General features: G+C 41.2%; 1 protein-coding gene and 1 pseudogene across 1 annotated transcript; one reads left to right on the top strand and one right to left on the bottom strand.

Moving 5' to 3' along the window:
* Positions 1 to 8,078: 8,078 nt before the first annotated feature.
* On the top strand, positions 8,079 to 9,693 carry LOC147642146 (pentatricopeptide repeat-containing protein At2g34400-like). The gene is made up of 3 exons (XM_086803288.1): positions 8,079 to 8,319; positions 8,616 to 8,799; positions 9,498 to 9,693. Exons 1-3 carry the CDS (start codon positions 8,079 to 8,081, stop codon positions 9,691 to 9,693), a joined length of 621 nt encoding a protein of 206 aa, XP_086659414.1.
* LOC147642145 (FACT complex subunit SPT16-like) lies at positions 9,690 to 11,355 on the bottom strand (annotated as a pseudogene).
* Between the last annotated feature and the right edge of the window lie 301 nt (positions 11,356 to 11,656).

Raw genomic sequence — 11,656 nt, 5'->3', positions numbered from 1 at the left:
TGGAGCACAGCTTGGTAGCAGTTCTTCTCATAGCAGCAAGTCAGATCTTCAGAAAACCAAAGAGATGTTCAAAGTCAAATCTTCTGACTAGCTAGTATCATCATCTTTTCTGAACAGCAGTAGTGTTTGGCATCACTCTAATCGCACACAATTTTAGGTGCATGCAAAGAGCATGCCTCCACAATAAAGATCAACGCTCAAGAGTTGTATGGCTGCTTAAGGATGTATGGTCGGTGCAAGAGAAAAATGCACAAGAGTTACAAAATTCAGATGACACGTACAACAGCTTCTTTGCTTAACATAGTTCACAGTCTTCATTTCCTTCTTTAGCCTCAGACATGTGCAATAAAGAGTCTGCATTCTTCTTAAGTTTGCTATGAGCAGAGAGTTTCTACAATTCGTTCAGTTCGCTCAGCTACTCTCTCAACCTCAAAAGCGCAACACTCAGTTGATTTCTACAGTTTATTTTACAACATACAAGCCCGTCAAACAAAGCTGGGATAATGATATTCTCAAGCTAAGAAGTTGCAGTGGCCCTTAATGAGGATATGCTCTCCTTTCTTAACATCTCTAATACATACCTTCTTACAAGATTGACAATAAAACACTCCTGTTATCACTTTACCTCATGTCAAGCCTTTGAATTACAAGAAAGAGCAGAAGGCCAACACTAGAAGCATTTTCTGAAGCACTGCAAGTCTTTTACAACTTGTATGAGCAAAACATGTACACATGGATGACAATTATGTTATTGCATACCCAGCACAACCAATCTCAGCAAGCAATTTAACTTTTCCACCAAACTGAATCATCTTTACTCATGGCGTTGCTATAGGTGACCATGCAGTCCCTGCATGGACTTCGGCAGATGCACTAAAACGTTTAACCGACCACAATGTCCCTCGACTCTATCTAAGCAAGTTGCTGTCAAGATCACACAACTGAACCCCAAGCCTTTAAGAGCGGCGGTATTCGCACCATCGGGGGCTTTTGAAGCAGCCGGGGAGCAGCGTAGGAAGGCCCTGCTCTATTAGCAGTGCAAGGCTCGCTCTACAGTCTGGGGGGGCACCCAGCACCACAGGCAGCCATCTCGGTGATCCTCTACAGCAGAAGCCAGTGATTCTCTACAGCGCAAACGTTTTTTCAAAAAAAAAACTTCAAGTTCTATATAGCTCTTAATTAGAGATGAAGCGCATCGTTCATAGCTGAAGCGCATTGTCATCGAGCTCTCAGGGCGAGATGAACGCAGACACGCAGAAAAAAAAAAAACAAAACAAAACTATAAACTGGAGAAGCAAGTCTAGCCATCATATATATATGGAATCTTCAATCTCTGGACTTAAGGAGTAGAGTGTCCTGGGGAGGAACACTGAGTATGGCATCAAACGTGAATGGGAAGAAGAGAGGAAAAAAACTCTCAGCCACAGGACACATTGGTTTTATTTTCTTTTTATCAAAATACCCAAAACTTAGGGTGTGTGTGTACATACACTTCCTAAGGTTTTTGGCCATTCCACACTTCCTAAGGTTTTTGGCCATTCCACACTTTCCATCTTTTGTTTAGTCCATTTAAACTTCTTTGGACATTTTCATATTGGGGGCACTTCCTTTGGGATTCATTGTTCATTTTTCATTATCCACCACCTACACCTCCTTAGACTATATGCTTTTTCACATACTTTTGCTTGCTATTTGTGTTTGAGGGGATGCATTTGAGGCCAAGTGTATTTCATTAGTGGAGAGCATTCACACGCTTTGTTTTTTTTGGAGGGCTTGTTCGCATGCTTTGAGCTTCGTCGAGCTGGTTCGTGTGGTGTGTGGCCAATTTCGTGCATTTTGGGCGTTCACACGTATATTTTTGGCCATTTGGTGTATTTTTGGGGGGCATTCACACGTACATATTGGCCCTTGTTTAGTGTATTTTGGGCATTCACACGCGTATTTTTACCCTTGTTCATGCACAGGCAAGTTATTTGAGCATATTGGTGCCTTTTCCACACGTTGTGTGGCATTCTTGAGCACATTTGGGGGTGTTTCCACACTTTCAAGCAGTGGCGAACTACATGAGGATCCATTACTACCTCTACCCCACCTAGGATCGCCGTGCTACTACCCACCATCATCATCACTATGACTCCATCCCAGACGTTGATCGTGTGGCATCCGCTCACACCCTATCACTATGTCTACCTCAGGGGGGTCACTAACATGTAAAAGTGTCTATCACGTGCGTTCAACATAAGGCATTATTTTTTAGGATGGACTCACAGAAATTTATTTATAGTCTCCTAGGCATTCTATTTACAGAAGGGTATTTTATATTTATATATGCTGCCAATCACTTAGAATGACACAAGTAGAATGTAGGAAGAGTGGCATAGATGATAAAGGTCAAAATTTTAGCATGCCAAACGTTCTGGGTTCAAATCCTTGAGGCCCATGCTCAATAAAAGCTCAGCTTCTTATTTTTAATTTTAACGTGAGCTTCTTATTTTTATTTTTAACATGAACTTCTTATTTATTGAAAATGTTTGACATTACAGGCCTTGTTTTTGAATTAGTGGGTCTTTTAATGAAAAGTTTAGTGCCCGTAGAAGTAGCCTCTCTCTTGTTGCCCCTTTCTTCTTCATGCTCTCCTCATCTACTCTCCCTTTCACAATGGTGTTGCTGTTCCTTTATTCTCAATAGGCAAGCTTCAACTGTAAGTAGTTTTCTCCTTCTCTATAGCTAAAGCTTATGATTAATGCATTTTTATGGCATTGATTTCAGCCCTTTCTCTTCCTTATGCTGTAAGAAAATATTAAGATTAGGCTAAGGTTTCATGTAAATTTCAAAGCCTCTCTAATACTCAATATGAGGCTTCTTGTAAGAAAATAAGATTAGGCTGAGATTTCATGTAATTTTCAAAGCCTCTCTACTAATACTCAATATGATATGAGGCTTCTTTCAAGCTATTATGAAGAAGAATCAATTTTTATTAGATGTAGCTTTAACTAATATGTATATTATGCTATTTTGGGCTTTTTTCATCTACTAATCTTGCTAATTAGTACTTGTTCATGAATCACAGGAGTTAACCTTGTGGGCTTATTAAAGTGGCATTGGAAGTGAAGTGGATTGAATATATTGCTAATTAGTACTTGTTCATGAATCACAGGAGTTAACCTTGTGGGCTTATTAAAGTGGCATTGGAAGTGAAGTGGATTGAATATATTGCTAATCCTCAGAGATTCTTCTATTTTCTTGTAAGTTTATTTTCCTTGTACAATGCAATGCCATTTCTTTTTAGATTTATAAGTAAGCATAGTGTGGGTTTTCAAAGGATGGGAGCTACTTGTTTGTAGGAGAGTGATAGATGTCTACATATAGCCAAAAGTGTATAGCTCGTTAGATAGTCTTGTGATAAGAAGTGTTTTTGAACTTTGCTATGGGGTTCACCTTTGCTTAGATAAAATCCATTTTAGAGAGGGTGTGAGATTTTGGTGACATGTGAGCTCATATGACATGGAGTAGGTAGGTAAGTGCCTACATGCATGCATAGTTTCTTCTCTAATGATTCTTTAGAGAGTCAATTCTAAAATAAAGCTTTACAAGTCTTCTTATCTACCTACAAAATGCACTTTGATGAGGGGTTGTGGAAGGTTCATGGAGAGAGGGAAATGTATTTCCATGTGGTGAGAGACAAAATCATAGTAGCTTAAAATTATTCAAATATTCTTTCTCACTGTATGATTGGAGTATGAATAATATTTGATAGGGACAATGTTAGAATGTATGTCCTTGCAAGATGATCATAATGATATCTCTTCTTTTTCTATGATAAATTGGTTTTATGCATGGACCAAGTAATTCTCTTATTTGATCAATTTTTGTGCTATGTAGGTATTAAGTGCGATCTTATTTGAATACACTTTGGGTGCCATGGGATCTTTCTACAAGATTCAAGTGATCAACGATGATAATGAGGAGCAACTAGGATTTGTGAGGGTGAGACAAGATACACTTAGGCCCACTTTTTCTCAAGTTCGAGAAGAGATTGAGGGTGATGAGCTTTTGTGTGGAGTCTTTGAGTTCATAGATGATGATAAGTATATCTTGAACAAGAGACAAGAAGAGCGTTGGACACTAGATGATAGACTTCTAGTCCGGATCAAGAGGAGTGCCACTAATGTAGAAGGGACATTTTCTCCGAGTAAGAGACAATGCATTCAAGCAAACGTTGAAGAAAATCATGATACTCAAAGCAACCCATGTTCAAGGATTTCTAGTACATTATTGAGCGCAAGTGTTCTAGAGCATTGGCAACAAGAATGCGATAGAACAAGATCAAAGCTGAAAGTAATGAATATCCCAAGGAATGATAGGTTTGAGTTGCATACAGAAGACTTTGATGGGCAGCCTCGTGTACGAATATGGTGTCATGAATGTGGTTCTTTATATGGTGTCATGAATGTGGTTCTTTATATGGTGTCATGAATGTGGTTCTTTATATGGAAAAGGCTCGGTAGAAGGGAAGAAAGATGCTTATAATTGCTTCGCTAACTTCATGAGGACCCACATATTGGAGAGCAAAAAACATGAGAAGAATTACATGGCTTTTCGTGGGCTTCAAAAAGAAGCTATGCACCATGGAGTCACTGAGCATGAAGAGGGTGATAGACAAGTCATAGAGGCTTCAATAGAGAAATTGCATTCTTATATGGCAACAAATGAAGGTATTATTGTTAAGTTCTGTTCATAAGTTCAATATGTCTTTAGAATAGAGTTTCAATTTTGAATAAGATAGCACATTTCGAATGCAAGGAAGAGGGTTTGTCGTTTACAAGAGCTCACAAGAAGCAAGAGCATGTATGGAGGGAGTTAAATCTCAAAGAGGATGTGCAAGAAGCCAATCTAGGTGACTATGATTGTGTTTCTACCAATGAGATGATCATCAGTGCCTTACAGAGGGGATTACATAGTGCTCAACAGATTTGTGAATGCCTACATATGAAGCCAAAAGGTACACAAGACATGAGATGGTGGTCGCAACCCTGGTTCGATGGATTTTTTGATGCCTATGCAAACTCAGATTTCCAAGACTCTGATACAGATGAAGAGGCTCCTACAACAGATCAAGAAGTAGATTTAGATGAGAATGTCTCTATCAGTGAGATACGACATGTCGTGGATTCTGTTTTGGATGAAAAAGAAGAAGTTAGCCCGGTTGTAGAGTTTGAGAACAAGTTAATTTTCAAGTCCACATTGGTAAGTCAATTGAGTTCAAAAGATGAGAAGAAAGGTTGGTGGTGCATATGTGGAGTACAAGAGAGGGTTCAGCCTCTCTAATAGGCCTTTAACAGTGGAGGTTCAACTAGGATGGTATCAAAAATCAAAAGGAATGAGATGCTTTACATATGATTTGACTGACCTTGAAATGATAAATATAGAAAGCATCATTGCTCTAGCAAATCTCACATATGATTGTAAAACAAGAATAAGTACGAACTTGACGAAAACGATTGGAAGGTTTTCACTGAGTTTGTGAAGGACCATTAGGAGCATTTAGTAGGTATCATGTCTTCTTTACTAAGTCCTACTGTGTAAAAGCAAAAGAGTTTGTGTTTTTGAGCTACATTCACAACATATTTCTTGTTTGATGTAACCTGTTGGTCTCTTATGGTTTTTTTGTAGGAACATAACTTTTGTTGTTACATGGCTGTCCAAACCAAGATTGGAGTTTTTTGTTGAGGTTTTGTGCAAACTACAAAGTTGGATTGAATATTAAGTTTTCGATATATACATCAACGTGTGGATTGTAGCGAAAACTACCTTAAACATGAGAAGTGAAGGTGCTTAAGGCATTCGCTTTATCAATGGTAGAAACACATTTTGTATCTACCTTTTGTAGCTACATTCAGTTAATAGGTTGTAGAAAAATGTTCTGTATATACATTTTTTGTAGCTATCCTTTCGATCTCATAATTTAGTACGGTAAAAGAGAAAGTAGTGTCGATGAGGTTTATGTCCAAAATCTGAAATGGCCTGTAACACAGTATTTTGGAACCACCTTTTTGTGTATCTACCTTATGGAGTTAAATGTATCTTGTCTCACCTACGTTGTTTATGTATCTACCTTTGTGGACTACAAATGAAGCTGGATGTATCGTGTCTCATCTATGTTCTTTATGTATCTCACCTCTGTTTGGCAATGCTCTCGTAGACATGTATGCCAAGTGCGGTCATGTTTCAAAGGCGCGACAAGTGTTCAACCGGCTACCTTCTCTGGATGTTGTCTCTTGGAGGGCACGGATTGCAGGATATGCACAAGAGGGTCATGCCGAGCAAGCACTTGACTATTCTAAAGAGATGCAACCTTCCAAATAAAATGACCTTTACATGCATGTTGAAAGCATGAGCCACAATCGGACCAGTTGACAAGCATGTGCATCCAGACATTGTGCCATGATCAAGCAACTGACAAGCGAAAACAAATCCATGACAAGATTTCAAGGCAGGGGTTGCTGCAGAACGACATTGTGCTCTGCAATCTAGTGGACATGTATGCCAAATGCGGTGCGCGATTGCTATTTGGCAAGCTACCTTCTTGGAATGTTATTTCTTAGAGTGCACTGGTTGCAAGATATGTACAAGAAAGTCATGCGGAGCAAGCAAAAACAAATCCCAGGGTGAGAAATGTGCAGCCGCCATGGAGAGAAGTTCTCGTGTTTGTCTCCTCTATGTGCGTGCTTCTCACAAAAGAGGTGTTATTCTCGATCTGGGAGAAGCTCGGTAGCTCGGCAGCAGCTTCAATGCATCTCAACTACAAAAGGCAGGATGACATTCTTGACGATCCCTCATGCTGAAGCAGAACTCAACAGTACCTCTACTACAGAGACCCTGTCCACTTCAAGCCCATCCCTACTACTCTGGCCAAAGTGTGGGAATCGTGCACAAGGCCTGCTCTTATCACAATTGGACTGAGATTTTTTTAAGCAGAGATCAGTCTCATCGATGAGCTAGCACAAATATGCATGCCACTTGGTTGAAGGAAGAGAGGGTTGGGTAAAGGCCTCCTTTCTGTTGTGCCCGCCTAATGTTGCTCATCAACAGTAGAAAGAACATCGCCACACTTCTCTCTGAGCCACACTTCTCTCTGAGCCACACATCAACAGTAGAAAGGTGCCCACGAAAGGGATAGGGTGCACTCTGTGACGCATCAAGGCTCTGAGAATAAGGGTTTTCAGCAAGCTTGGCTAGCGTTTGTGGAGTATGGTTGCTAAGCTACAGTCTCATAACTTGGCTACTAGTGAATATTTGACATTTTAGTACATTGCACAAGGGCTGGGTGATTTGTACCCGTACATTCTAGGGTTAAGAAAGGGGATCATGATTCCCCTTGTGGGCTGGGCCAGTCAGTGGAGCCTTGCACACATTATCCAAAGATTCCTGAAGGGCTGCCTTCTCAAGATGTTGTCTCTTGGAGTGCACTGATCACAGGATATGCACAAGGTGGTCACGTTGAACAAGCACTTGACTGTTTCGAAGAGCTGCAGCGTCCTATGCGTGCATCTTGAAAGCTTGTGCCATGATCCAAGCAGTTGACAAGGGGGAAAGAAATCCAGACGAGTTTGGAAGGCAAGGGTTGCTGCTGCAGAATGATGTTGTACTGTGCAATGCTCTAGTGGTGGGGACATGTATGCCTAGTGTGGTGTTGTTTCGAATGCATGACAAGTGCTTGATGGACTGCTTTTTTGTGTTATTGTCTCTTAGAGTGCATTAATTGTTGCAGGAAATGCTAAGCAAGCACTTGACTGCTTTAAAGAAATGCAGCGTGAGGGCATCCATCTAGATGTAGCAACCTACACATGCATCTGGAAAGCATATGTGCAGCATGTGCCATGATCGGAGCAGCCGATATGGGGAAACAAATCCATGGCTAGATTGGAAGGCAGGGGTTGCAGCAGTAGGACAACATTGTGGTGGGTGTTGCTATAGTGGACATGTATGCCAAGTGCGGGGTTGTTTCAGAGGCACGACAAGTGTTTGACGGCGGGCTGCCTTCTTGAGATGGTCTCAGCTGACAAGATGCATGTGTAATGACCTACACGTGCATCTTCAAAGCATGTGCCACGATCAACGAAACCAATAAGGGGAAACAAATCCATGACACGATTCGAAGGCAGGGGTTGCTGCAGTATGAAGTCATGCTCTGCAATGCTCTAGTGGACATGTATGCCAAGTGTGGTGCTATTTCAAAGGCACAACAAGTGCTCGACCGGCTACTTTCTTGGGATGTTGTCTCTTGGAGTGCACTAGTTGCAGACTATGCACAACAAGGTCATGATGCACAAGCACTTGACTGCTTTGAAGACCTATAGTGTGAGGGCATCCTTCTCGATGCAGTGACCTACACATGCATCTTGGAAGCATGTGCCATGATCCGAGTAGCCTTGACAAGGGGAAACAGATCCATCATCGTCCATGATGAGATTGGAAGGCAGGGGTCGTTGTAGGAAAACATTGTGCTGTGCAATGCTCTAGTGGACATGTATGCCAAATGTGATGATGTTTCAAGGGTATGTTAACTGGGCTGTTTTCTTGGGATGTTGTCTCTTGGAGTGCATTGATTATAGGATATGCACCAGAAGGTCACGCTGCGCAAGCTCTTGAGACTGTTGAGAAGATGGTCAGGGTGCACTCTGTGTCGCATCAAGGCTCCGAGAAAAAGGGTTTTCAGCAAGCTCAGCTAGCATTTGTGGAGATGTGGTTGCTATGCTACAGTCATAACCTGGCTACTAGTGAATATTCGATGCTTGGGTACATTGTGCAAGCTGGGTGATTTCCATTTGTACATTCTAGGGTTGAAGAAAGGGGATCATGATTCCTTGTGTGTTGGGCAAGTCAGTGGAGCCTTGCACACATTATCCAAAGATTCCTGGAGGATGTCTTGGGGCTAATGCCAATTTGAGTGTGGAGCACAAGTAGTGGAATCCGGGTACACTTTTGCCATTGCCAAGACCATGAAAAGGGCTGGCAGCTTGTACCTAGTGGTTCTACTCTAGGCAACCCAGTTTCCTTTGGTTTCCTCTAAGGTTACCCCACCTCTTGTCCTTTTTCAGAAAGTTGCATGGCATTTCATCTATTCCAGCACTGAAGGCAATACATGGTACCGTTTCTGATACCAACCTCCACTGATCGCCTTTTTTGATACCAACCTCCACTACAACTGAACCTGATCGCCTTTAAACGGCACTGGATACCCCCATCACGGAAGCGAAGAAAGAAAACCTTTTTGTAAGCCTCAAGGTGAAGTTGAAGCACACAGCTTTTGTAAAGCATAAAATTAGTTTTATTCATAAGTTCTCTTTGTAATCAAGATTTCAGATTGAGTGAGAGTTCAATGATTGATTACCTTAGTATGAAAAAGGCTGTTTTAGTACTTGCTGGCCTCTTATGGCAGGGGATTCCTTGCTTGTCCTGTAGTAAATTAGCTGACTCATTCAGAGTGATTGCAGGACACATGCTCAAGAAGGTCATGCAGAGCAAGCACTTTGCTTCTTTGAAGAGATGCAGCGTGAGGGCATCGTTCCAGAAGCAGTAACGTTCATACGTATCTTGAAAGCATGTGCCATAATTGAAGACAAGGGGAACCAAATCCATGACGAGATTGCAAGGCCTACGCAACTGCAGCAGAAAGAGACGTTGAGCTAGCAATGGCTTTGAGGTAACAACTTTGAAACTCTCTCACAAAAATTTTGAACTTTGTATTTTTTTTTCTCTATCCCTTTCTCCTGCTGCTTTTCTTTGATCTCATCAAGGTCATAAGTGCTACATCTTCCACCACCTAAGGTCTGCACCACATCCATCACCTCCACAAAAAACTGCACATCCTTGGTCTTCTTGTTCCCAATCATGATAAAATTATGCAAGTGAAAGTGCAGCAGGGTAATCAATTCCGTCTCTGCAGGTTGAAAAAAAGCATGCTTGATGTTTCTGTATGCAATATCAACTTTCTCGTCAGCTTTCATGGTTGAATACCTAAAACCATTGGTGTGTGCCTCTAATGTACCACTCAACTTGCGCCCCTTGCCTCCAAAGACAGGCCTAATCCATAAATCTGATAGTCTTATAGGTTTTGCTCTCATAAGTTATAGTTTTTCTTGTGTCACTAGCATGGCCCTCTCTACCTTCTCTGATTCCCTCAAAGCAACTTGGCGACGCAACGTCTTAATCAGCTGGACTACTTGGTTAGTGTGTCTCACATCATTGGATCGGAAGGAAACTTCCTTCCAGTAAATTGCACCGGGGAACTTCTGTGATGCCAAGTCAGTGGGGCAGAATAACCAGCACACCGGGCACATTAAAAATAATTCAAATGAAGGAGTGGCCTCCATCCTATTGGCTGGTAACACTCTTTATAGCAGCTATGTGAAAGGGATCCATTAAACCATAAACTGGCAGCAAAATTGACTTGTTCTTCTGATCTACCTGAATCATTAATTCTTTTGAGAAAGGAATATCATCTAGATTCTGATAGGCCACTAAATCTCTAGTGGTCCTGACCACACCCTGCTCGTCTCCTTGGCCCAGACCCCCAAAAGCCAGCAGCTTCCTAACAGTCTCTTCATTCTTTTGTTGAGCAAGCTCCGCTTGATGTTGCTTGCACACCTCTTCCTTTGTCATCTCTTGATTGTCAGGGTGTAAATTTGCTTTCAGAAACTGGGCATTAGCTCCATTACTCGATGGCAGCTTTAGCTTTGATTTTGGCTTCTCCTGCTCCTCCTCTTCCTCATCTTTGAAAGAAGACACAATATCATGTAAGATTTTGAACAATTTGAAGTTGCACTCTCAAGACCTTTCTCTTTTATGACTATAGTATCTGTCCAGCAGCAAAAAAAAGTTCTTTGTCTTGGGGTCCTATGAGCTCTATGTCTGTAAATTTTGCATTTTTAAACTAACATTGAATACCATAGCTGCCTTTAGAATCCTATCATTCTTGGAATTCAGGCTTAGGCTAGATTCCTTGAATTCAATGCCAATACCTCTGCCAGAGATTTTAGTTATATGGGGCAAGAACTCCCGCCCTTCCCTTTCCATAACATATAATGCTGCTTTGTAAGCAGCTGAAGTAGGATTTCCACATTTTAAAGCATTTGTGGCAGCTTTGTGGGCTTTTTGAAGTGCCTTGTAAGCTTTTGATTGAACTGGGTCTCCATCAATCAAGTACGTTCTTGCAACATTTGCACAATAACTATTGTATCTCGCACCAATAGCACAAATAATGACACCCAATGTATCATAATATAGTGGATCTTCATTGTTGATAGCACTTGGCCTTAGAGCAAATACCCCACCACTTTGAAATACAGGGGGTAGTAGATGTCCACATTATCAAGCTTCAACTTTACCTTGGCTTTTTCTAGGATCAATCACTGCCTTCTCAATGTCATCTCTAAATCTTTACAAAAGAAATAATTGTATCTAGTATATAAGGATATTTGAAATATCTCTTCAAAAAAATAATATTGACAGTAAGGGATTTATAAAATTTACAAAATTTTACAGAAGGGTGGAGAAAACTACTCAAAAAAGGTTACATACACTACAAGGGATCAGGCTCATACCCGCGCTCCTAGCCGCTAAAAATGACTTGTGAAAAAAAGTAGCGGGCCCG

This window comes from Cibotium barometz, chromosome 1 (assembly GCF_041138505.1).
Source record: "Cibotium barometz isolate CiBa-2024 chromosome 1, ASM4113850v1, whole genome shotgun sequence".
NCBI lineage: Eukaryota > Viridiplantae > Streptophyta > Polypodiopsida > Cyatheales > Cibotiaceae > Cibotium > Cibotium barometz.
Note: the sequence above shows the minus strand (reverse complement) of the source record. Positions and strands in the feature narration are given on the sequence as shown.

Coding starts and splice junctions, on each gene's coding strand:
- LOC147642146 (XM_086803288.1), top strand. CDS start 8,079: ATGACCTACACGTGCATCTTCAAAGCATGTGCCACGATCAACGAAACC. Junction 8,320..8,615: donor TGCAGACTATGCACAACAAG/GTCATGATGCAC, acceptor CATTGATTATAG/GATATGCACCAGAAGGTCAC. Junction 8,800..9,497: donor AGTGAATATTCGATGCTTGG/GTACATTGTGCA, acceptor GAGTGATTGCAG/GACACATGCTCAAGAAGGTC.